This window comes from Lygodium microphyllum, chromosome 20 (assembly GCF_053477565.2).
Source record: "Lygodium microphyllum isolate KBCC chromosome 20, Lygodium_microphyllum_v1.1.10, whole genome shotgun sequence".
Lineage (NCBI taxonomy): Eukaryota > Viridiplantae > Streptophyta > Polypodiopsida > Schizaeales > Lygodiaceae > Lygodium > Lygodium microphyllum.
The window spans coordinates 110,911,203-110,939,128 of record NC_141154.1 but is presented as its reverse complement, the minus strand read 5'-3'; the positions used below and the strand labels follow the sequence as shown (position 1 = coordinate 110,939,128).

At 39.5% G+C, this 27,926-nt stretch overlaps 1 protein-coding gene across 1 annotated transcript; it reads left to right on the top strand.

The window, feature by feature from the left end:
* Positions 1 to 23,555: 23,555 nt before the first annotated feature.
* On the top strand, positions 23,556 to 27,252 carry LOC148019257 (importin subunit alpha-like). Its single transcript, XM_087660845.1, has 10 exons — positions 23,556 to 23,988; positions 24,832 to 24,928; positions 25,020 to 25,111; positions 25,219 to 25,350; positions 25,448 to 25,633; positions 25,721 to 25,884; positions 25,970 to 26,048; positions 26,135 to 26,263; positions 26,342 to 26,469; positions 26,577 to 27,252. The coding sequence occupies exons 1-10, from the start codon at positions 23,785 to 23,787 to the stop codon at positions 26,953 to 26,955; spliced, it is 1,590 nt and encodes a 529-aa protein (XP_087516971.1). The 5' UTR covers positions 23,556 to 23,784; the 3' UTR covers positions 26,956 to 27,252.
* Positions 27,253 to 27,926: the final 674 nt, after the last annotated feature.

Below are 27,926 nucleotides of genomic sequence, written 5' to 3'. Positions count from 1 at the left end.
CTACTAGCAACTCATCAGTTTGCTAACTAAGTTCAAGGATGTTTTTGCCTGTGAATACTCAAAGATGAAAGGGCTGGATCCTCGCTTCTATTAGCATTGGATTTCTCTCAAACTGGATGTTGTCCCAATCTAGATGCATTACTACAAGATGAACCCTCACATGCCCAAACAGGTTAAAACCAACTACTGTGAGTTGAATTGATTACTCCAGTAGATCAAGCAGATTGGATTTCCTCAATTGACATAGTTTTGAAAAAGAACAAAAAGCTGAGAATATATATGGACTACAAAACACTTAATGCAACCACAATTTTGGATCCCTTCCCCACCCTCTATCTAGATACCATATTGGATGAAGTGGCAGGCAGCAACGAGATGTACTCCTTTCTCAACTGGCAGCAAACATAACCAAGCTTTCCTTACTTCAAAATATCAATCTAAAATAGCCTTCACCACAGCATGGAGAGTGTATATCTATGTAGTGATGTGGTTCGATCTTAAGAATACTCCGGCCTCTTTTCAAAGAGACATGCAAGAGATTTTAGGGCATTATCAGACTGATTTTATGAGAGTTTTTTTGGATCATTTTAGTGTCTTTGAAAAGGCCACACTCCATCTAGCACAGCTCTGACTTTAACTGACATGTTATCGAGAGGTAAGTTTACGTTTAAATCCTCTAAAATGTGTGCTTGTTGTTTGTGGTGGCATTTTACTAGGCCATATCATTTCTCAAAATAGCATTACTATTGACCCCACCAAGGCAACAATCATGTAAGCCACATTATCAGATTCATCCTCCATGCTACTCAAATTGTTCGGCCAAATGCAATGGCATAGCCACCACCTATGACTTTTGGCACATTTAGCTATTCCCCTGAATAAATTGATGCATGTGGCCAAATCTATCTACTAGGGGAATGAAGAAACTGACTTGGCATTCTGTCACCTTCGGCTATTATTCTCAGGGATTCACCTGTGCAGATCGAGCAATAGTTGAGCTGGTCATGATGGATTGCACGGGCATATCCTTAGGCTGAGAGCTAAGGACGGTGTCATGTCTCACATTTTGGACATTTGGAAGCTCAGATGGAGATAGAGATTGGGATGGAGCAGTTGCACTTGACAATTGTTGTTGTGCTTCCTGTGTCCATTTTAGGGAAAGAGGGTGAGGGAGACTTGGGACTCCTAAGTGGCTTTGACATTGCCTAGATGATTTGCTCGTGGCTGTTAGATGATTCTGCCATTTGCTTTGTTGAGCAATTAACCTTACCATGAGCAATGCCCCCATCATGATCCCACCAAATTGGGTGAAATTTTTCTACATATTTGTTGATGCCTCTGACTTTGCTATTGGAAGTATACTTATGCTGGAGGATGCCAATGGATGGTTCTCACTAGTGTTTTATGCAAGTAGAAGATTGTCCAATGTAGAGAGAAACCATTATGTCTCATTGAATGAGAGTGTATTGGCACGATCTACTCAATCAAGATATTTTAACATTATTTGCTAGAGGATGCTTTTGTTTTTCATGTGGATCATTTAGCTTTAGCCTACTTGGTCAAGCAGCAAAATGTCACTGGGTGACTCACCAGATGGATTTTGATGCTACAAGAATTCAAATACATAATAATATATCACCCCAAAACCCAAAATGTCATTGTAGACTTTCTATCTCTCCTCGATTTTAGAGAACCATCAACTGGTGCTGAGAATGACTTCCCACATGCACAATTATTTGCCATAGAGTGAGCCCCAAAACATGAGTCACTAAACCCTCCATGGTCATGGTATGAAGAAATGATGCCTTTCCTAGAAACCGACATACCTTTGCCCCATCTCTAAAAGAACGAATGGAAACAATTGGCTCTTTGGAGCTGGCGCTTTGAGATTATCATGGGCCAATTGTATTAATGCACTCTCTCTAGGGTGCTATGAAGAGTGATCCTCCCAATGGAGTAGTTGGCTATCATGGAGGAATCCCATCAAGGAATTGCCAGTAGTCACTTCGTGATTGAAGTAATAATCTGTAAAATCAAGCAGGTTAGTTTGTGGTTACTAACCATCCATGGTGATGTCCACAAGTGGATGGAGCACTACAATTCTTGCCAAAGGATGGGTTAGAGCCTGGAGCCAAAGACTACTTGCCACTTTGACCAATCCAACCTTTGGAACCCTTCTAAAGATAAGCATTGGACTTCATTGGTCCCATTTCTCCCTACTACTTACATAAAAAATAAGTATATCCTGATGGCAAGATTCTTGCACCAAATGGATAGAAGCATGGGCCCTACTAGACAACACTATCAAATCAGTTGCTAAATGTTTATTTTGAGATATCTTCCTTAGATGTGGCACTCTGATTGAATTGGTTAGTGATGTGATAGAGGTACACACTTTGTCTATAAAGTCATTAAAGCGCTCACCTCATTTTTTCTCATTCTGCATAAAAAGTTCTCTTCTTATTATCCGCAAGCTAGTGGCTTAGTAGAATCCACCAATAAGGTCATGTGTAAAATTTTAACCAAGTTGGTAGATTAGAATAGAAAAGATTGGGATACTAAACTCCTCATACCACTATGGGCCTTTCAAACTTCCTGATGCCAGGAGGCATATTTCACGGTGGATTCCGTGCCACGATGGATTCCGTGAGGTTTTACGGTGGATTCCGTAAACTTTGTTGACTGGGGCTCATACACAAAGTGGATTCTTTGTGTGAGAAGTCGATGGGGACACCTATCCTTTTCGGGCGTTTCATTAATTTAGTGTGTACATGGGTGATTCCATAGCGGGTGATTCCGCAAAATACATATTAAATTAATAAACGTTTATGAGTTTAGAGTGCACACTCGTGATAAATTAAGGTTAGGATTGATTTCTAACCAGTTGATTTATTTATGTAGGTGAAGACTGCTAGATATTCACTTTTGTCGGTTTAATTGTATTATTTTACTAACGATTGTGAATGCTTCAGTTGATGTGTAGAGATAGCAACGGTGGCGGAAAAAAGCATTGGAGGATAACGTGTATTCGAGTTATCCTTATATTTTGATGAGTTGTCACTTATATTTTGATGGGTGCATACCTTAGGCACAGCGCCTATATTTTGTCACGTATATTTATTAAGGGGTTGGATATTTATTTATTATTTTGTATGCGCATGGGCGCACGATTATGATATTTGTATTTGGACATTGTATTGGGTATGCCTGACTCTTTGGGCACCCGCCCATTAGCTTTATTTCTATTTTGTACTAAAGCAAACTCAAAAGCCAAAAGTGTGCTATTTTGTAATTTGGGCTATTATTTGAGCTTGAAGATGATTAATACATAAAATACATGCTTTGTGGAGCGCTCACACAAGGCATGGGGGGAGATTGCACCCAATTGGTCTCTTGTTCATGTCGTGCATGCTTTCTACCTTGAGTTTTGTGCAAAAATTAGAGTTCTTTTGTTCTTGGGGACCTTCCGACGTTCACTACGCAAGCATACATCGTCCGATCTATACGCCAGTGGTATCAGAGCGAAGCTGAGATCGAGAGCTTCCAATCGCTACCCATCTTGCGCGAAGGCGGAGCTCCTGGAACGATCAAGCTCTATAGTCAATTTCATCACGAACGGTCGATATGGGTGGATTCTTGATGGTCGAGAACCTCTGTCTATAGCCTCTGATCACGAAGGACCGGCCTGGGAAAGCAGAGGACCACAAGGAAAGTTCCTTCTACAAGTTGTTTATTTCTCAATAGTCTGACAGTACTCCATAGCTTGAAGCTTAAAAAGCTTAATTGAAAGTTTAAAAAGCTTAATAGTAAGCTTTAATAAAGCTTACTCCATCATATTTTTCAATCGATGGCGCCAATATACCCTCGCCGTAAATTTCGGCGCTGAAAAATGGCCCCCCCCTAAAAATTCGTTGTGATCACAAACTAAGCACTAAGCTTAGTCAACCAAGTCTCAAGTCACAAAAATCTTCAAGTTGGACGAGTTCATTAAGTTCTGCAACTCTGCAAGTTCTGCAAGTCAGTAGAGGTCAAAACTGATTTATGCTAAAAACTCCCATAAGGACTATTCCTGCGCAGAAACATTGAACTGCAAAGTTGTTCCTTGGAAGACTTTGTTCGCATACACAGACTTGCTGATCCAGTTTCAGCACATGCAAAAGGTCATACGTAGATTTTACGAAGATTTCAAATCCCACAACCGCAAAGTCGAAGAACGTGAAAGCCAAACAAAAATCTATAAGCCTTGTATACCCGACTTTGAGCTACGCTTATCCCGCTAATTGGATTTTGAGAGTGTGAGGTCTTTTGAGTTTTTATAGGATGACAGAACAAAATATGGATGATTTGCTGAAGGCGATCTTCCTGAACCTACGATGGAACAAAAATTGGATTTAATTATGATGCAGTTGGATGAAGAACGAAGAGCCCGGCAAGCCTTGCAAGTTCAATTGGCCAATTTACAACGATCGACTACTGACAAAGATGGACCACAACCCGAAGATCTTATTCGACGAACCATCGATGTGACTCTCGAAGCTCAATCCATCCGCAAAGAAACAAAGATAAGTAAAAGAAATTTCAAATTCCATACTTTCAATGGAACTCGAGATGGAAAGACTGTTCTTGCATTCATCAGTCAGTTTGATGATTACTTTCATGAAGAGACATACGCTGAAAAAGATAAAATTAAGTGTGTCACTAATCATTTAGTGATAGAGCATCTCTTTGGTGGACCATGGTTCGTAAAAGCATAGATTGTCCCACTACCTGGGAGAGTTTCAAAAATAAGTTTATGCAGAATTTCCTTCCTCCACAATTCCATGAAAAAGCCATAAAGCAATGGGACCTTCTTCAGCAAAGAGATCATGAGCCTATTTCCCAGTACACCGAACGCTTTTGGAATGCTTTACTCCAACTACGCATGCTTGAAGACGTACCTGAAGCAACTCACAAGCGCAAGTTTATGTCTGGATTACTTGGGCATTACTACGCTGAAGTCAATATGTTCAAGCCTGCAACTCTTGAAGATGCAATTTCTTTAGCTCATGACACTGAAGACAAGATTTGAGGAAGAGACAAGCGTCCACAACAATTTTAAGCAAATGGTAACTATGGTTCTAAGCAATTCAATTCAAATTTCAAAAGATTCAATCAAAGTCGATTACCGTCATCATCTTTCCGTAAGTATTGGACAAAACCACCTCCTTTGCCATCAAATACCAATCAAAACCCTAAGCCATCTTCACAGCCAAATCCTAATATTCCTAGACTTCTTGCCACTGCAAACAATGTATCTAAAGCCAAACCTATAGTCTAATATTCCTTGACTTCCTGCCATTGCAAACAATGTATCTAAAGCCAAACCTGTAGTGTGTTACAAATGCCATCAACATGGACATCTAGCAGCCAATTGCCAATCGAAGAAGCCACCTATCCATATCAACTATCTTGGAGCAATGGAAGATGAAGAACATGAGGAAATGCTTGACTTTACGGAAGATGAGGATGACATTGCTACTCCTTCGGATACTTTACCAGGTATGCCAACTCCATATTCTTTGTTGACAACGAAATGTTTAGTGCATGGAAAAGAAAAGATTATTTTGCATGATGATGGTAGTACACATGATTTTATTTCTGCAAAGTTAGTGAAAGAATTGAAATTACAAACTGTTCCTACGCATTATCGCATTAAAGCAGCATTCTTAGGCACAAGGTATAATGGAACACAAGAGGTGCATGATTTAGAAATTCAAATTGGTGAATACACTGAAAGAATGAATTTTCTAGTTGTACCGTTACAGTCCAATGATATTATCCTAGGTATGCCTTGGTGTCATCAGCATAATCCTGACATAGATTATTCCACACATTCAATTAAAATTCATTTTCAAGGAAAACACATTACAATGTATGGTATGGACGCATCTAATAATTTTCCACTGCTTACTCATACTCAAGCTAAACGTGCATTACGCAAAAGTAGTAAATCTTATCTAATTTGGGTGAATGAACTTCAAGCTAAAGAAAAACATATGCACCCTAGGCATAAAGAATTCCTTGCACAATTTAAAGATTGTTTTACTGAAGATTTACCACCTGGACTACCTCCTTCACATCCTGAAGACCACAAAATAGATTTAATTCCTGGTACACAACCACCCTATAAAGCACCATATAAGCATAACCAGATTGAACAAAAAGAAATTCAAAATCAAGTTGAGGAATTATTAAACAGAGGATTAATTAGACCTAGTAGTTCTCCATTTGGCGCACCTGTTTTGTTGGTAAAGAAGAATAATAATACTTATCACATGTGCATTGATTATCATGCCCTAAATAAGATTACTGTAAATAATAGATATCCAATTCCTAGGGTAGATGATCTTATGGATAAACTACAAGGTTCTACCATATTTAGTAAAATAGATCTTAAATCTGGTTATCATCAAGTGAGATTAGATAAATCTGATATATTTAAGACTGCATTTAGAACACAATTTGGTCATTATGAATTTTTAGTGATGCCTTTTGGATTGACTAATGCACCTGCTACATTTAATAGAATGATGAATCGCATATTTTTGAAATATCAACATTGTGTTATAGTATTTTTTGATGATATCTTGGTATTCAATAAAAATCAGAAAGAACATTATGAACATCTGTCTTTGGTTTTCAAGTTGTTGAAAGATAATCAATTGTATGCTAATCCGGAAAAGAGTGAGTTCTTTCAAATAGAAATTGAATATCTAGGTCATATTGTGTCATCAGAAGGTATTAAGGTTGACCCTAAGAAGATAGAAGCAATATTAAACTGGCCTATACCCAAAAATGTGCATGAGTTACGTTCTTTTCTAGGTCTTGCTAGTTTTTACAGGAAGTTTGTGCGAAATTTTTCATTACTTGCAAGGTCTTTGACTAAAATTTTAAAGAAAGGTATTGTTTATCATTGGTCTGATAATCAACAGAAATCTTTTGATTTATTGAAATATGCATTAACCCATGCTCCTATATTACAACTACCTGATTTCAATAGACCATTCTTTTTAGTAGTTATTGATGCTAGCGGATCTGGAATAGGAGCCATACTTATGCAAGATAATCATCCCATAGCCTATTCTAGCTGTAAATTAAAACCGTCAGAACTTAAATATTCCACATATGATAAAGAATTTTTAGCTGTGGTACAAGCTTTAAGACAATGGAAACATTATTTAATGGGTTCTGAGTTTATGATTAAGACTGACCAACAAAGCATTAGACATCTCCTTAGTCAACCCCAAATATCTGACCGACATATCAAATGGGCAGCTTTTATTCAGAGTTTTCATCCCCTTATCCAATATCAACCAGGAAAAGAAAATGTAGTAGCCGATGCTTTAAGTAGAAGACCGACTATTCATAACATTTCTGTCATATCATTTGATTCTCTAACTCCTATGAAAGATACTTATCATCAGGACATTACTTTTCATGCTGATTGGAATAAATTAGTTGGAAATAACTGGATTCCTATTGATTCACTATCTTACAATGATGGATTCATGTTTTATGAAAAGAGATTATGTGTTACAGTCCCATTTAGATCTTTTGTTTTGAATGAGATTCATTGTACTCCATATCAAGGTCATAGAGGTATCATATCTACTTTGGGTACATTGATTGAAGATTTTTATTGGCCACATATGGACACTGATGTATCTAACTTTGTTTCTGAATGTTTGGTTTGTCAAAGAGTTAAGAGACATCATGGTAAACAGTACGGTTTACTAATGCCTTTATCTATTCCATCAAGACCATGGGAATAGATTTCTATGGACTTTATTACTAGTTTACCTAACATTAAAGCTAACCATGATATGATTTGGACTGTTGTAGACAGGTTTAGTAAACAAGCATATTTCATTCCATGCAAGAAAACTTTAACAGCATCTCAGGCAGCACAATTGTTTTTGAAAACTGTTTTCACTAATCATGGATTACCAAAAGTTATTATTTCTGACCGTGATTCTAGATTTTGTAATAACTTTTGGATTACTTTGTTTGCTAACCTAGGAACAAAGATTGATTTCTCATTTGCATTTCATCCTGAAACTAATGGACAAACAGAAGCTACTAATAGTACTATTTTAGATCTTTTACGTGCTTACACTATTTCTAAACCACAGACATGGAATACACATATATTTTTATTACATTTTGCATATAACAATACACCATACACAGCCACAAAGAAGCACCGTTTGAAGTGATTTATGGTTATAGATTGTCTACACCTGTTGCATCTTTATCAAACAGAATTCAGAGTGCTGATGATATTGCTAACATGTACTCTACTATTTTTTATGAGGTTAAAGACATGATTGCCAAAGCCCAGCAATCATATACAAAACAAACCAATAAGAAAAGACAGGCCATGAATTTCAAAGTTGATGACTATGTTTGGTTAAGAATAGAAAAACGTAGATTACAAAGTGTAGATAAACACCCAGTTGTGAAATTAGCACCTAGATTCTATGGACCATTCAAGATCATTCATAAAATCAATGACAATGCATTTAAGTTAGAACTACCACCACATTGGAAAATTCACAACACCTTTCACATTAGTTTATTACGACCCTTTAGAGGCCAATTACCTATATACCCTGTTTATGAAAACCCACCTTTGCTAGATGAAGAGACTGAAATCCTTGAGCCTGAAGCTATCATAGATACTGACTTTATGACCACTAGAACTGGCCATAGATATTCTAGATATTTGGTCAAGTTTAAAAACCATCCTGTTGAAGAGGCCCAATGGATGCACGCTAGAGACTTAAATGCTTTCCCCACTCTGTTAGCTCCACATTGAGCTAATAGCAATTGAGGACAATTGCTATCCCACCCTGGGGGTATGATACCGGGTGGCATATTTCACGGTGGATTCCATGCCACGGTGGATTTCGTGAGGTTTTACGGTGGATTTCGTAAACTTTGTTGACCAGGGCTCATACAAAAAGTGGATTCTTTGTGCGAGAAGTCGATGGGGATGCCTATCCTTTTCAGGCGTTTCATTAATTTAGTGTATACATGGGTGATTCCATAGCGGGTGATTCCACAAAATACATATTAAATTAATAAACATTTATGAGTTTAGAGTGCGCACTCGTGATAAATTAAGGTTAGGATTGATTTCTAACCAGTTGATTTATTTATATAGCTAAAGACTCCTAGGTATTCACTTTTGTCAGTTTAATTGTATTATTTTACTAAGATTGTGAATGCTTCAGTTGATGTGTAGAGATAGCAACAGTAGCGGAGGAAAGCATTGGAGGATAACGTGTATTCGAGTTATCACTTATATTTTGATGGGCGCATACCTTAAGCATGGCACCTATATTTTGTCGCGCCTATTTATTAAGGTGTTTGATATTTATTTATTATTTTGTATGTGCATGGGTGCACGATTATGATATTTGTATTTGGACATTGTATTGGGTATGCCTGACTCTTTGGGCGCCCGCCCATTAGCTTTATTTCTATTTTGTGCTAAAGCAAACTCAAAAGCCAAAAGTGTGCTATTTTGTAATTTGGGCTATTATTTGAGCTTGAAGATGATTAATACATAAAATACATGCTTTGTGGAGCGCTCACACAAGGCATGGGGGGAGATTGCACCCGATTGGTCTCTTGTTCATGTCGTGTGTGCTTTCTACCTTGAGTTTTGTGCAAAAAGTAGAGTTCTTTTGTTCTTGGGGACCTTCCGGCGTTCACTACACGAGCATACAGCATCCGATCTATGCACCACTTCCTTAGGTCGCAACGAGCATGACTCCATACAAATTAGCATTTGATTTGGAAGCCATTACACCCCCGGAGTTTGTAGTCCCAAGTTTTCAACTCACAACACACAATCAACTCATCATGGAAGAATCACTTCCATTTCAAATGGAAGCTATCACCCAACTAGAAGAAAACCAAATTCACACCAACTATATTCTATCTAAAGTTCAAGCATGACAAAAACACCAAGTCAACTACCTATCCAAGAAACCACTGTTCTAGAAATGCCAACTCATCCTAGTCTTAAAGATGTGGATGGGAAAACTTCTAGGCAAGCTCAAATTCCAATGGAGCGGTCCTTTGTGGGTCTTTCATGATTCTTACACTAACTCATTCTATCTTATCGATTTATAGGGTAAGTTGATGCCAAAGCTTGTTAATGGATTTCGACTACATCACTATCATGCTAACAGCTTCTAGTGTCCATCCCCCACCAAACTAGATTCCCTTCTCCTTCATCATTAAATTCTGACATTTCTTCCCCACTAGTTGCCTGCCTCTAGATTGAATGACTATAAAAAATTACCACTGTTGTTGGTGTGGCATTCATTTATGAAACCCACTCGTTAACTCATACACTCGATTGCACCATAGTATCTCAAAAAACCCATTCTAGTCAGTCTGGTCATGGCATGTTTTTACTAACCTAGCATGCATGCATTTGGCCACTATCCTTTCACATTAATCACACTGTCTTTTTAGAAGGAATCTCCTCTTCAACACCCTTTTCTCTTGCCCAACATTTGTGTGTAAACATGCTTTTTCTCTTCTTGCATTCTCAATCTGCTGTCTCTTGCTCTTCTTCCATCTCCCTACCATGGCATCCTTCCGACTCACCACTGAGAAAGTTACATCCCCTAGCCCTAAGGCTCTTGCAAATGCCAAAGTCTGGATCAAATCCCTATAGCTCATCAACTTTGCCAACCTCCCATGGAGTGTTTCCCAAGTCTACCCCGACATAGAAACCATCATGGAGCAGCTCCACCATTTACATCCTTGGCCACAAGCATAAGCTCTCTACAAAGAGAGTGTAGAAGAATATATGCTTGCCCACCCATGGTGAAGTCGACCTACCAACATTCCCCACTACCACCATTGAAGATATCTTTGGCCCCATCCTCAACAAGGAGTACTAACTGAGCAACCTTGTGTTGGCAACCACAAATGGATACTCGATGCCCTCAAGTTCTTGCTCGAGGCTCTCTACGTGTAGGCTAAGGTGTTCATCATCTCCAAGAAGGTAGCCTCACTTTTCTTCTCTCCTTTTGATACCCCTATAGATTGGGCCCATGCATTTCTAGACCGCCTCTTTATCAAGGCAAACTGCCTATCTCACAAGCCGCCCTCTGCCAAAACCATCAAGGTGATGTGTAGACAACACTTCACCCTACTCTTTCCCCCACCCACCCTTATTGACCCTGTACACCATGTTCCTCATTGGTAGTGGACGTTCCCCAGTCTCACGCTAAGACAAGAACCATGCCAAAACCCACCTTTTACCCTGGATGCCATGGAAAGTACTCAAGACCAAGACTAAGACCCCAAGAGACCCAACCTCCCTGGTCCCCAAAGAAATCCACCTCTGCCCACCAGCCTCTCTGCCAAACTCACCCTCCTCAACAAGTCAAAGGGCCAAAAGAGACCATGGGAGGAGAAGACCACTAACGACACCAAACCCCTGCTCTCACCTCTACCCTCACCAATCCACACAGCACCTACGGCCATCCCCCTCCTTGCCAACTTATCCCAACAACTCATGCTGATTCCATTTGAGTTTAGCTAAGAGATGGCCCATTGATCATTGAACTTCATTTATGGGTTCTTAACCACGTGCAACAACATCAACAATCGAACCTCATGGCCCAAGTGCATCACCTCAAGTAGGCCAATACTGCCCTCTCTCAGCAACCATGGCAAAAGGATGTTGCTCTCCAAGAGCATCACCAAATGTTGGAGGCATGCCAATATGCACACCTGGCATTTGCCAATGATGTTAAGAGCAAAGCACAATAGCTAGAGCAAGAGAATGTTTTTCTCCAAGCCCGCACAATTGGAGTAGAGAACTTGGATGGTGCAACCCCTCTCTCCTTGGAGATCATTGAAGAACTCCATTGTGACTATGAAGTGGAATGGCTTGATAAATGGAAAGAACTATGGGCCACCATGACCAACTCGCGCTCTCAGCTTTTGCCTCTCCTTGACAAACCAAATGAGCTAAAATTTGATGCCCAGACTGCTCCCCCAGCCCACACATAGCATTGCAAATTGCACTCTATCGCATGCATCTCTACATGTCATCATCTTGTGGCAATTTATCATTATTTTTTAGCTTGGCAATTTGGATTGAGTGCTATGTATTAGAACAGCTTGGTAGATGCATCATTGTTTTCACATTGGTATTTGAATAGTCTCAATGTATAATCTTTTATTATAAAGAGCTTTTTAGTCTATATAACCTCATTTTAGTCTCAATATATACAACATTTAATATAGTTTTAATCCATCTATTCTTCATTTGCAAAGGGACATACTCTATTTGTTCATGTATGCTCTTAGTCTGTAAAATTTTTGCATAAAAAATGTATCTCATTTTTGTAATTTATCATAATCAATTAGTAATATTTGTGCTTTGTGCAATTTCTATCATCTACAATCACTAATCTAAATCAATCTGTTATCTACAAAATGCTAACTTTGATCAATTGCTAAATCTAAAATCTTCAATTCGTGTCCTGAATTTGATCTACAATCTACAATTGCTAATCTTTGTGCAACAAAATCTTTCCTTATTTTTGTATGAGATCCTAAATCAATTCTTACTAAAGTTAAGAAACTAATGGACACAATGAGCACTAATTCACATCTTTTTGGGATCATGACTAGGTATTGCACTTGCAATGGATGGCACCAGGTCTTGCCCTCCTTTGAGTGCATTCGATACATTTTGGCCCCCACAAGTACTACTTAGTAATTCATGTATCCCTCACTCATAAAGTTTGTGGGTGCACATGCATCACCCATTTATCGAGCAGGATTTTGCATCCCACCACATTCATTCCCCCTCAAATGGGATTCCCTTCTTCTAGACCACCTTTCAACCCACATCACAGAATCATTGTGTAGTGAAGATGAAACCTTTGATCTTAAAGAGTTAGAGGATGAAATAGTGTTGGAATCCCAACGTATTTCATGTCCTTCCAATTGTAATGTTAATCCTATATGCTAACACTCAATGTGCCTAGTCCATTTAATCTCCCATTATGTCAATCCCACAACTGTCAAGTAATGTTGCAATTCTTCAACCCTCTTCCAATGTGTGAACCCCTCAACCCTCTTCAAATGTATATGCCAACAACCCAACACTTGCAAGCTTTTTCCTTCGACAATCCTCATCACAAAGAACTCTCGCCATCACCACCCCCAAGCAGTAGTGAAAGGGCCAACCGCTTGCAAAAAAAGGAATGAGATTTGATATTCTTCCTAAATCTCCACCCTTTTTAACTATTATCAAGATAAATGGATTTCATTGGATCAAGTAATCTAAAGGCTAAATATTGGGTTGAAAGTTCTTGAGTTGTGGAATGGAATTCATGGAGAGTTAGTGTTGAAATAAGTGGGAAACTTGAAGGAAGCATACATGAAAGAGCACACCAAAGAGTCCATGTCAGGTGGTGCAGAACCATCAAGATGGGAGTTTTATGAAAGAATGGGTTCAATGGACAATGTTGGTGTAGCACTCGTGAGGCATAAGCACTAAAGGAAGTGGAGCTTAGGTGCATCGAGTTGGAAGAGAAGCATGAAGAGAAGAGGCTAGAAACTCAATCACAAATTGCCTATCTCCTTGCCAATACAAGGAATACAACCCCCCATGAAACTACATTTGTATTATATCCTTTTGATATTAATGGAAGATTTCGTTTCATCTACAAAGTTGTTATGTCTAAAGTATTTAAAGTATCACATGTGTCTAAAGCACCTAAAGTATCATATGTAATACCCAAGTACCTACACTAAGTAATTAAGCATCTAACTAAGTATATACACTAACTATCTACACTAAGAATAATACCTAAGCATAAATTAAGATCAAAGGAACCTCAAGATCTACTCTAACTATGTACACCAAGTAATTAAGCATCTAACTAGGTGTGTTTAGTAAGTATCTAGCTAAGTATTTACACTAAGTAACTAAGTATGTACACTAAGTATCTACTAAGTGTCTACACTAAGTAATTAAGCATCTAACTAAGTATCAAGGTAGCTAGTACTACATAAAAACCTTAAATATCAAAGTATATAAGTGTTTGCACCAAGAACTGAATATCTAAGCATGCATCTAAACTAATATCAAAGTAACTAGTAGCTAAGTACCCAAAGTGTCAAAGTATCTACACTAAGAACCTAGTTTCCTAAGTACCTAAAGTATTTAAGTAAGTATGTTCAACCAAGTGTGTACACTAAGTACCTATCTAACTATGTACATAGTAACTAAGTAACTAAGCATCTAATTAAGTATCACGGTAACTAGTACGTAAGTACCTAAAATATCAAAGTATCTACTTTAGTATGTTTAGTAAGTATCTAACTAAGTATGTACACTAAGTATTTAAGCATCTAACTAAGCATAAAGGTAACTAGTATGTAAGTACCTAAAATATCAAAGTATCTAGGAATCTCCACCTAGAACCTAAAATGTAAGCATGCATCTAAACTAATATCAAAGTAACTAGTACCTAAGTACCCAAAGTATCAAAGTATCTACACAAAGAACTTAGGTTCCTAAGTGCCCAATGTATCTAAGTATGTTTAGTAAGTGTTTATGAAGGCTATGCATGATGGAGAAATATACATTCATAATCTTGACTTTGCTAAGAAAGAGGCATTAAAAAAGTCAAGCCACTTGCATATGCAAGGTCCACTCATTAAAGATTGCTTGCCACACATTGATCTCTTAGGGCTAGATAGATTGATGCACTCTAATCCAAAATAAATTATTTGTAGTAACACTCTAATCCAAATTAATGAGACTTTTAAGAAGGGAAGAGAAGATTTGTAGTAGCATAACCATGATCATGTTGCAACCTAAAATAAATGATTGCAATTGGGGGTCCTCCATCTCCATTGTCAAATTCAATAAGAAGAAAGCTGTCAAAGTGTCCATAGCTGAACTTGTTTAGGGTTAATAGGTATTTGGGAGAGTTTCAACTGAGAGGAGGTAGCTTTTGGCACCTCTGCTTTGGCTTGCTTTGGTTGGAGCATGAGCCCTTTTGATGGAGGAGGAGGAGCTGAATAAAGAAGGGCCACTAGCCTACTTGGATGGCACAAGCAACAAAAGAATAATTTCTATCTAGTGGAAGAGAAGTGCTTCTAAGAGGATGCTATTAGGTGGAGGAGAAGAGCTCCAACCTTGCTAGCAAGAGGAGATGAAGGGCACTTGTTGGGGAAGGAGGAGGAGGAGGAGGACTAGAAGATCCATTGCTTGGTGGTTGGAGGAGAAGGAGGAGCAGTGTTTTTGTAGGAGATTGGAGGCGAGAAGGGATGCCTCACCAAGTTTGACAGGCAAAACCTTGGTTTTCAAAACTAGGTGGGAAGGAGTATTTTTGTCTAAGGCATGACGAGATGTGAGACTAGTTACACACCACCATTGCCTGCCCAATCTGCGCCTAGTTGGTGGGCACATGAAAAGTTGACTTGGGCGGCTGCCACTACTTACACACTAGGCGGTGGACACTTTTTGTGGTCAATAAGTGTCCTTCCATCTCCCGTCCGCAATTGTTTACACACCGGCCACCACCTATGCACTGGACACTTCTCAAATCATAAGTGAATGAAGGGACACTATGGATGTTGATTGTTATTGACATAATAATTATTATTTGAATAAGTGTCCTTCCATCTTCTGTTCGCAATCGTTTACACACCGGCCACCACCTATGCACTAGACAGTTCTCGGATCATATGTGAATGAAGGGATGCTATGGATGTCGATCGTTATTGACATAATAGTTATTATTTGAACACCTGATTAAACATAATCATTGATGCTAGATTTTTTAAATAAAAAATGACTAATAAAATTTCAAAAAGTGACTAATAGAACTAAAAGCATTACATAACTTTAAAAAAGTGACTAATGAACTAAAATAATTACATTTTTTTTATAAAAATGGCTAATAACACTAACAAAAATTAGTAATGAAAAAGAGAGCAGGGGAGTTGAACCCCTTGACCATGTTGTTGAGGCATAGCTCTACCTAGCTCTCTGCAGAAAGGTGGAAAGAGGGAAAAACATTTTAGCACACCACCCCTCTTTCTACCTTTCCACCTGCATTGCAGATGCTACAAAAGTTTACTCACCATTGTCTTCATTGTCGATAGAGTCAGAATCACCAAAGACTGTTCTCACATTTGCATTCTCCCTCTCTCGAAACATGGCTTGAGCAATGTTCTCTCTTTGAGATGCTTCTGTGGTACCTGTGTTAATTAGCATAGCAACCTTTGCTAATCCATTCCTCAAAATTATTTTGCTAGTCCATGTCTTGAAGAGGTGCATTACTTTCTCTCTCAAGTTCCGCTGTTGCTTCACGTATCCATGTATCATCAAAACTATCTCCATGCACAATGCATATATTATGGAGAACAAGGCATGCTGCCACCATCTTCGGGACAAAAGCATATCACATCTCTTCAACAATATACAAAATCACGCTTTAAGGATGCCAAATGCCCTTTCAACTGGCAAATGAGTACTTCATTGTATGTAATTCCAACAATAACGTTCTAGAGATAGTCCATTCTTACTACCCTTGAAAGGAGGAAGCATCCAAAAGCGTGCAAGATAAGCACAATTGCCTAGTAGACAGTATTATCCCAGAGCTTTTTTTGTGCATCATTTTCCTAGGTCTAAAAATTGAAAAACATTCCAATCGTACATAGAACCTGCCCAACCAACATCATAGTCCCAAACAATACAATTGGTTGCCACACTTATCTTTAGAATAATTGAGTGGAAGCCCTTCTTATAAAAATAATCTTCTTGGTTCTCTCTTGGGGCAATGATGGGTATATGACTACCATCTACTACACCAACAACTCGAAGGGCCTGAAATTCATATGCATTTTTTTTGCATTTGTTGTGATGTTGGCCACTTTATGTACATGCCATGCAATCCAGATGCAGCCAGTGCATTGCAAAAGTCTAGAACAGCCAACTGTGTAAACGAAGTTGAGACTCTGTACAAATCAACTATGAGTCACAAATTTAAGCCGCTCGCCAAGCAATGCAGAACCACACATACCCGCTTCTCCACAGGTATTGCTCTTCTATAGTTCATGTTTTTACGTTGTATTTGTGGTGCTAAATTCGCGATGAGATTTTCAAATGTACTCCTGCTAACTCGTAACCTGCTTTTGAACATTTGGTTTGAATAATTCCCCAGAAGCCCCTACTCCATAAAAGTTTGTGATCTTAGATAGGCCCAACATGACCATCGATTGTGCCTTCGCTGACCAATCCTAGCTCGACGTGCAATGTAACCTCAAGCCATACACTCCATCAAAGTATGCAATTGCATACTGTCATTGTCCTTGTCATCCAAATCACTTAACAATAGCTGAAACATTGCCATGATAGCAACTATAACAATGATGACACACATTATCAAAAGACTTTTGTCGTCCATTCACCTGTCAAAAGATTTGACGAAACTTTATGAGAGAATTGAAGAGATATATATAGGTAGAGTTTTTTTTTTTAAAAGTTCCAAATTGATCTACAGTTGAAACCATGATTTCTTTTTAAGACTTTTGATTACATCTAACAGACCAGATACAGAGGAGGCAAGTGTATCCATGATAATGAGCTTGCACTCTTCAAATGCTTTCTTTTAATCTAGCTTTGATTTTTGGTTGACTAAGGCGGTGCTAGCCATGTCACTGAGAGACTCCTCTATCTTTCTACCCTTCTTATTGCGTGCCCTTTGGTTGGTCATTTGATCTTGCTTGATCTTCGAAGGCTCATTGAAGCCAATGTCTTCCTAGGTGTGGTCACTTGGATCATTGGAGATTGATGTAGTGTTGTCTTCTGGAGAAGACAACCCACCAACATACGAGGTATGTGCATCACTAACATTATTGGCATGATTCCACATATATTCATCCATAAGATCATACCATTGACAAATGATCCTGCAATCATTTCCTGATATGGCATTGTGGGCCTTATCCTTTCTATATGACTCATAAATGTGTCCCCAGTGTTTTCTGCATGCCTCACCATCTTTGTCGAACTCTGGAAATAGTGATGCTAGTTGTGTAGCTACCTTGTACCATATATCCACTCCTTGCTTCGGTGGCTTTGAGAACTCCGCACTCATGGATCCTCGAATGTGAATGAGTTGTATTGTCCATGCATCCTTCCACTGCACAAACATTTTTTTTGTGGTTGTTGAATGATCTTGTGTCTCAAGTCTATCATCCTGATTCTTTCCTTTCCGTGCTCTCTTTGGTTTAAGAGGTTTTGGTGCATCAGACTCTAATAAAGTTTGACGTGGACACTGCTTGTTGGCATTCTCGGAAGATGGCACCATTGGTTATTGAGTATGAACTAGGTCAACCTCTTCACATGTGTCCTGGATTGCATCACAGGAACTTATTGCTTGTGGTTCTTGTTGTGGTGGTGCCAAGGGGCCATGTTGAGGACTATGTGCAATTGGACGAAGAATTACATTATTGTGTATTGTTGTGGGTCTAGAGCCTCTATACCTAATTGTCTTGGTCGTTGGAATGGTGCAAATTGAAGAGAATGAGGATTGATCAAAGGAGGGCGGTTTGGAAATACATTTACAGGAATACTGCCAACCACACTATGGCTTGGAACACCCAAACTTTGGCTCAAAAAGTACATAAAGTCATTATTACATATTGTATCTTAGCTCATTTGAGACACGAACTCATTGTTGAGATATTTGCAATCACACCTACTTCAATCCCTTTGTGAGAAGTAGTGAGGGCTCAAGACCAGAATCCCATATGCACAATAGAAGAAAGTACCACCACTCAATTCCTATAAAGCATTGTACTTGCACTCTTTTTCTAATGCAATGATAGTACTCTTTTCTTTCCAGTAAAGTGTCATGTCACTGTCAATACACAAGATTGTGTTTATGAGTCCAAGTCTCAATCTTGGAACCTAATTCACTTGTGTAACAATTTGTCCTTGTCAATTTCAATGTCTTCATGAGTTTCTTTTTCTTCTTTCAACCTCCATAGCTTCCGCATTTGCCACGCTCTAGATCTCGCGTATTTTAACATGGTATCAGAGCCCAGTTGGGCATGGCATTGCTTCTCCAACTCCATTCTACTCTTATCTAGCTCAGCTTGAGCTTAGTCTAGCTCAGGTTAAGTCTAGGAGCTCATCTCCTACTCCTTCTCCACTTGATCTTGTGGCAACCATAGCCAACCTGCACATCCCTGCCTTTAAGCTTCCATAGCTTTCTGTAGAGGGCATATCTCTCCAAGCTCTCTTCTAGAGATTTATTCCTTGACTCCCAAGGCTTCTTTGTATCACATAGAACCCTGAGATTGCCCTAACTCAAGCTCAACTTTGCCTCTTTTCTCAGGTTCCGCCTTGTGTGACTCCATAGCCAGGTTATACCTAGCTCACTTGGAGCTTCCTGATTTCCTCCTACAAGCCTCATCTCAACATGCTATCTTCTAGGAAGTTCTTTTCTAGGTAAAGCCGCATCATCTTGGCACAATACAACTCGACATTGCACACTCCATGCATTGGCATTGTTGAAATTCGTCGCTGCTATCAGAATTGTGCCTGCTGCTATTCATGCTGTTGCTGCCGCTGCTACAGGTTGCGATATTGACAATCATCATAGGGCAATGATAGCCCTTGAAGTAAGCTTCATCCTCATATAATATTTATAAAAAATAATCAAGTATAGCTCCCGCAATCTGAAAAAAACCAGGGCTGGGTCAAAACCCTAATCTAGGAGCCATAGCCAAACTTTATCAAGCTCAAAAATCTCATCACTTTCTCTCTTCTACCACCTGGAACAACCCATTGTCACTTTGATTTGAAGGTCCCAGCATCAAATCAAGAAGGGGAAGATTTGGATTTGAAAGATCTTGAAGGATTCTACAGATTTGGAAAGATTTAAGGAAGAAACATAGTGTCTATTGACACTCATTTTAGTGCTCTAAGCACTTGTGTTTTTTGACACATCCCAACCAACTCTTCTGCTACTTAAATTTGATAACTCTGAAGCTAATTTGTTGCTGTTCCCACAAGTTTAACATGGGAAAAGATTCTCCAACTGCCCATTTCAAAGGAGTCGGGTTTCATACATGGCAGACCTGCATCAAACTCATCCTAATGAAGAAGGGCCTTTGGGCCATCACCACTGGAAAAGAAAAGAAGCCTCGTGATGCAGATCTTGCTGTCACTTGGCAAAAGAACGATGATAAGGCTCAAGCCATTATCAAATTAGAGCTAGACGACAACTATATCCACCATGTGGATAACTGTGAGACCTCACTGGATACATGGAAGAGACTTGACACTTTGTTCGGTGCACAGTCTAAATCATCAAAGTATGGTCTCTTGATAGAGTTTTTCAGGCTTGAAATGAAGTCCAACACATCACTTGCCATACATCTAAATTACATGGAAGGACTTCTAACCCAACTTGCAAGAAATCAACATTAAAATGGAAGAAGATGTTTGCATCGGTGTTCTACTTAAGAGTTTGCCTCTTGGATATAATAATGTATCAATAACTCTAATTAATATGCCAAACCCTGAACTTGTTGATATCCAAGCATCACTGTTAGAGGAGGAAAAGAAGCTAAAAACTAAGGAAGACACTTTGGAGGTGTTGCTTTCACTAAAGCCTCTATATGCTTTGTACTTTTGGTTGTGATTGAGGAGGGGTGTTGAGATATTTGTAATCACACCTACTTCAGCCCCTTTGTGAGAAGCAATGAGGACTCAGGACCAAAATCCCATATGCACAATAGAAGAAAGTACCACCACTCAATTCCTATAAAGCATTGTATTTGCACTCTTTTTCTAATGCAATGATAGTACTCTTTTCTTTCTAGTAAAGTGTCATGTCACTGTCAATACACAAGATTGTGTTTATGAGTCCAAGTCTAAATCTTGGAACCTAATTCACTTGTGTAACAATTTGTCATTGTTAAGTTCAATGTCTTCATGAGTTTCTTTTTCTTCTTTCAACCTCCATAGCTTTTGCATTTGCCATGCTCTAGATCTCGTGTATTTTAACGTCGATGAAACTTCTCCATGGGAGTGCTCTCTTGAGAATCCATCGAGCTCCACCTTATGCATGAAAATTATCCATAATTTACAATACATGAATGGACAAATAGGTTTATTGTTCAATAACTTTAATCTATCCATAACTATGAACTGTAAAGTTAAAATAGCTTTAATGAAAACTAACTACAATATGTCAAAACTTGTCAAGCAACTAGAATCTACTTAGGTTTTTACAAAAACATAATTTACTTTGCAATTTAACCTATGGTTTCCACCAAGGTTGCACCTCATGTGTGCTTCCACACAAACACATGCTCAAATCACTTGGGTCACAACAATTTGTGTATCTTCATAGCATCCCCTTCAAATGTGAGTTTTCATTTCTATTATCACTAGTAGAGTCTAGAGCAATCTTTAATGCATGCATGTGCATGCACTTAATGATTTAGATTTTGATTCCTAAGGGACACAATAGCACCTCTTTGCTTGACACATATGCCATGTTGTTCAATGCCTTCTAAAACACTTTTATATATAAAAGATAAGATTATTTATATTGCTTGACCTCAATTTAGAGCACTTACATAATGGCTAGTGTTTTGGAACATCAAATTTTGCCTAGTTTAAATTCAAATCAAGAGCCAATGTTGTCATAGGCCCTAGCAAAAAAAACCTCATGAAATTTTTGCCTAGTTTAAATTCAAAACAAGAGCCAATGCATAATGCTACAAAAATATGTTATTGTGATTGCCAATGAGTACCAATAAATTTAATTGTAAGTGATAAGAAGTTCTATTGTGAGCTTCATGCACCAAATAATCATACATGGCTTAATGAGCTAACAACATTCTCATGAAAACCTTTCAAATATGTTAAAGTTATGGAGTGGCATTGTATGGAGATCCAAAAACCCTAGACCGGTTACATTCCATTGATGAATGATACATGATGCAATGCTCTCTTGTGTAGAAGAGAGGCACACAGAGAGAGAGAGAGAGAGAGAGAGAGAGAGAGAGAGAGAGAGAGAGAGAGAGAGAGAGAGAGAGAGAGAGAGAGAGAGAGAGAGAGAGAGAGAGAGAGAGAGAGAGAGAGAGAGAGAGAGAGAGAGACCATTGATGCATGATGCATATTTCATGATTATGGCGCGAGCAATACAATTTTAATCATTCTAGAAATTCAGATCATGATGCATCATTCCAAAAATATGATTATGGCATGATTATCATGATGCAGGCTTAATTAAACAAGAAATTTAGAGTTTATAGGTTATAGAGATTCAGAATATCATGCTTCTTATCATGATGCATGTTTACATGTTGTAGAAATTCATTCGAATTTGCATGTTACACTCCATTGATGAATGATGCATGATGCATTGCTCTCTTGTGCAGAAAAGAGAGAGAGAGAGAGACCATTGATGCATGATGCATATTTCTCGATTATTATGCAACCAATATAGGTTTAATCGTTCCAAAAATTTAGATTGTCATCATTCCAGAAATTTAGAACATGATGCATCATTCCAGAAATACAATCATGGTACGATTATTATGATGCAAGTTTAATTAAACCAGGAATTTGGAGTTTACAGGTTACAGACATTTAGAACATCATGCTCCTTTTAATGATGCACCATGGTGCACGTTTTCAGGTTGTAGAAATTTGTTCAAATTTGAGAGAGAGAGAGAGAGAGAGAGAGAGAGAGAGAGAGAGAGAGAGAGAGAGAGAGAGAGAGAGAGAGAGAGAGAGAGAGAGAGAGAGAGAGAGAGAGAGAGAGAGAGAGAGAGAGAGAGAGATCACTACACGACGTCTTCTGTGCTAGACATGGCATCTTCACCAAAATTTATACAATAGCGATCAACAACAACGGCAATTAGCAAACAGAATAGTGATCAGCGACCGCTCCAGGTGCAATGGGCATTTTGTTGGACCAATGGGCAAGCGATGGAGGAGCGCACCTCACCTGTGGATGGGATCGGACGGGGGAGCTCCCTTGCCTTGTGGAACACCAAAATAGGGTAGAGATCAACAACCTCTCCAGGTGCAACGGTATTTTGCTAGACCAATGGGCAAGCGACGGAGGAGCCCACCTCACTTGTGGACGGGATCGGACGGGGGAGCTTTCCCACCCTATGGAACGCCACAACAAGGCGGGAGGGCATTCAATACCCCCGTGATTGCTGCGAACGGGCACTCCAATGTGTAACGGGAGGTGCCCTTTTTTATGTTTTGGCCCTTCCTATTGGCCAAATTACACTAAACCGGGCGGCCCCTATCAAGTGTGTAATGGGCCTGACTTGTGCACATGTTGACACATTTTTGCTTTTTGTGTTGACTGGTTAACACCTCACACACATGACGAGTGAGTCATCCATGTGCGAGGGCCTGCCAACTATAGTCATGTTATATGCTGGGGAGCTGCGGCTTATTTAACCATGGTTGGGTCTCGTTAACCTGTATTTGTGAAGGAAGTGTTCAAATTTTGAAACCCTATTTTTGCAACGGCTATGGAGTAAGCAAGCAGAAATAAGAAGAAAGAAATATGTAGAGATATATATCACAGAGGCCTTCAGTGTGGCGACGGGGGGCTTTCGTCTTTGTCTTGCTGTCTGCTGCCGTCAGTCATTCTTACCTTTTGAGGGCTTCCTCCGGCATCACCGGCAGCCATGTCCCTTCGTCCCAATGCCCGCACAGAGGTGCGCCGGAAGACCTACAAGGTCGCCGTTGATGCAGAAGAGGCCCGTCGCAAGCGTGAGGATAACCTCGTCGAGATCCGGAAGAGCAAGCGTGAGGAGAGCCTCCTCAAGAAGCGCAAAGAAGGGATGCAGCTCGCCAATGGCAACGGCGCGCAATCGACCTTCCATGCCAAGGTAGTTTGCATACCACTGCTGTCTTAGGGTTTTGTTTTTGCTTTTTGGATACCTATTTTTTTCCTGCATAGAAGCATCTCCCTGGGGATGTGCCACAATCGACTAAAGTATTACTACGGCTGTCTTAGGGTTTTCTGTCTTTGTGTGTTTTCTGCTAAGAAGCATCCAGTTGTTTTTTATCATTGTTTCTCCATGGCGTGGATCCTTCCCTGGTCCGATAGTTAACTTTTACCGGATCATCTTGGCACTGAGCTAGCACATCTTCATTCTGTTTTTCTGTCTCTTACTGCTCCAAAAAGGGGTGATTTAGAGCTCGAGATACGAGCCAAGTTGCAAGGTATACGCCAATAGTTTGAGAGCTTCCAGATGAGCCGTTTGAATAGCTACATCTTTGCAATGTCTGTTCTGGTGACAAAGTGAGTCCTTCAAGTTTGTTGTCCTTCAAATTCTACAGGGCATATTAAAGAACCATTGTAGCTTGAATAGGCCTTGCAATGCTGCAGCTGCCTAGTCTTGTGGTGTTATGTATTCGATGCACTGAGACACAATCCATAGAAATAGATACTGTTTTGGCTGTTTCAGTCTATGTCTATGTCTGGTAGGCTGGTTATACATAATGTATTTGCTAGGCTTTTTTGTGTATATGTGATGCCGAATATGTGCAAGAGATGCTGTCATTTTGCATAGAGTTTTTAAAATCTCTATCAGGAAATGTAGACAGATGGTTCCTTTGGGAAATTTTGCTGGCAATGCCAGTATTTTTGTCCTGATTGTTGTGCTGATGGTGGGTATTTTTCTGATGACCATATCTGTGCGCTGATATTTGCCATGCGCTTTTAACAGCTTGAAAATGTGCCAGCAATGATTGCTGGAGTATGGTCAGATGATGCTAGCAGACAGCTTGAAGCCACATTCCAGTTTCGAAAGCTTCTCTCCATAGGTAGAATCAGCTCCTACGAAAGACTGTTTTGTATTCTTGTAGATCAGCATGTCTATCATTATGCCCTTAAAGGTTCAAATTTTCTGGACAGAAAGAAACCCTCCAATTCAGGAAGTCATTGACTCTGGAGTAGTGCCACGATTTGTTGAATTTCTTCATCGGAGTGATTTTCCGCAATTGCAGGTAATCTTCAGTTCTTGTTTGCTTTTGCTTCTCAGTCTCTGTGTGAAATCGTATTACTGCTGTCAATAAGGCTCAATAAAGCTTTGGCCTCTGCCTTCTTTCATCAGTTTGAAGCAGCATGGGCTTTGACAAATATCGCGTCTGGAACTTCGGAACACACAAAAGCTGTCATGGACCATGGTGCTGTGCCTGTTTTTGTGCAGTTGCTGAGCTCCCCAGGGGATGATGTTCGTGAACAGGTATGGTTTTCACCTTATTTAAAAATAAAATCCAGAAAGTGGACTGTCAGATATGTCTGTGCGAAGCTATATCATGACTCCAGCATCTGTTGAACAGGCTGTTTGGGCACTAGGGAATGTGGCTGGTGATTCACCTAAGTGCAGAGACCTGGTCCTTAGTCACGGTGCCATGCTACCTCTCCTCAGTCAACTCAATGACAACGCCAAACTTTCGATGATTAGGAATGCTACTTGGACCCTGTCTAACTTCTGCCGTGGGAAGCCACCTCCTCCTTTTGAACAGGTAGGTACTATGATGTGATTGAGGGGTCATTGTGCAAGCCGTCTTCTCAAGTTGTTTTCCTTAGTGCCTGCACTGTCTGTGGTGCAGACCAAAGTTTCTCTTCCTGTCCTAGAACGCCTGATCAACGCTGCTGATGAAGATGTCTTAATCGATGCCTGCTGGGCTTTATCTTATCTCTCTGATGGTGTGAATGAAAAGATTCAAGACGTGATCGAATCTGGGGTCTGCAGACGTCTCGTGGAGTTGCTTCTGTGAGTTAAAACGTGTTTTGAAGTTTTATTTTAATGACTGGGATTTCATATATGCCCCATCTGATACTACGAACTCTGGTGGCAGCCATCCATCTCCTTCTGTTCTCATACCTGCCTTGAGGACAGTTGGCAACATAGTGACTGGTGATGATGCACAAACACAGGTTCTTACTTGTGGTTCTTCTGAGCATTTGGTTGAAGTACGCCAACTTTTATCTATCGTAACAGGATTCTGTATTTTGCAATGCAGTTTATGATCAACAATCAAGTGCTTCCATGTTTATATGCACTTCTCACACAAAACTATAAAAAGAGCATTAGAAAGGAAGCATGTTGGACTGTATCCAACATAACAGCGGGGAACAAAGATCAGATTCAGGTAATAATTATTATCTTTACCTCTGTTGAACACGTCCATTGTATTCTGGTTGTTGTGCTAATCTCTTCTCAATTCTAGGCTGTGATAGAAGCAAATATTATACCACCCTTGGTGTCTTTGCTTGCAAATGCTGAGTTCGAGGTCAAGAAAGAAGCTGCATGGGCAATCTCTAATGCAACTTCAGGAGGGACACACGATCAGATCAAGTAACGCTTTTTATAATCATGCAACATTCCTTCTCATCAAATCAGGTGTTTGTAATTTGAGCGCCTGATTTGAAGAGATTAGTATAACACTTGCATTGTTTGTTCAGGTATCTGGTAAGTCAAGGTTGTATCAAGCCGCTATGTGACATGCTAACCTGCCCTGATGCCCGGGTAATCACTGTCTGCTTGGAGGGGCTGGAAAACATTCTGAAAGTTGGGGATGCAGAGAAAGATCTTGGCAATACTGGAGGCATCAACTTGTATGCGCAGTATGTCGATGAGGCAGATGGTCTTTCTAAAATAGAAAATCTGCAGACTCATGATAATACAGATATCTATGAGAAGGCTGTCAAGCTTCTAGAGACCTACTGGTTAGAGGAGGAAGAAGAGGAGACCCCAGTGGCTGCAGGGGTGGACCAGAATCCCACTTACAATTTTGCAGGGCACATGGCTTCTGTTCCTCAGGGAGGGTTCAACTTTACATAATTGTGGCTGGCTCATGTCCTCAAGAAGCTCGTTGAGGATGTTCCTCCACATAGCGGTAGGGTAAACAAAAGAATGATTGATATTTAAGGGTCCTGCCAAACTAGATGGACCAGACTGTACGTTGCACCTCAGCAGTATACTATTGTCTAACAAGCCCAACAGACTAACAATAGCCTCTGTGGGGACTGATGATGATTTGAGACGTCAAACTGTTCTTATTCTTTGATTTATTCTTGTCTTCAATGCAAGAGCAGACGGAAACATTTTCAAAACATTCTCTTTTCTGCACATGCATTTGTGTAGTTTTTAAAAAAATAATGTGCAGTTTATTTATTGAAAATGAAAAAACATCCAGAGATGGACAGGAACTGTCACATGCTTATCTACACTTAGTGAGCCTATGAAAAAGCTACCTTATAATATGTCCCTTTTTTCTAAGTCTACCTAATAAAGCAAACGTATCCTCTTTACACGTTAGGTAGAACTTCTTTGCTAAGAGGCCTGTCCTTCATCACCACTATGTTTCTATTCTTCCAGAGTGTGGACATAACAACAGCCCTTATGATATTCCGCACTTTGATAGCATTGATGTACTTTGATAGCATTGATGTAGTTGCCAAAGATTGAAAATGCACGATAATGTGGTGATTTCAAACTTTTCTGCATCTTCACTATGGATCTTCGACTGTTTTGGTTTGTGTTGAATTAGTAGCTCCATACATACACGATGCATTTCTGGTCATGATGCGTTTTTTAATCACGTTTATGACTTTCGGGTAAGATTTTTCTTACAATTGCTGCGCATGCTTCGCATTGTTGACCTGTAGCCTATAGGTTGCCATCTCTTCGGCTTCTACATCTACATGTGCAACATGTGGTATGCATAAATATTTGTCTCTCCTTTTTCCACGATGGTGCTCTCCCTGTTCTGCATGCTAGCTGATTGATTTTGGCATTTTGATATAGTGAGT

Excerpts from the sequence above, each read along its gene's own strand:
- LOC148019257 (XM_087660845.1), top strand. The coding sequence starts at position 23,785 with ATGTCCCTTCGTCCCAATGCCCGCACAGAGGTGCGCCGGAAGACCTAC. Across the intron at positions 26,049-26,134 it reads GTGATGATGCACAAACACAG|TTTATGATCAACAATCAAGT; the intron begins GTTCTTACTTGT and ends TTTGCAATGCAG. Across the intron at positions 26,470-26,576 it reads GGGACACACGATCAGATCAA|GTATCTGGTAAGTCAAGGTT; the intron begins GTAACGCTTTTT and ends TTGTTTGTTCAG.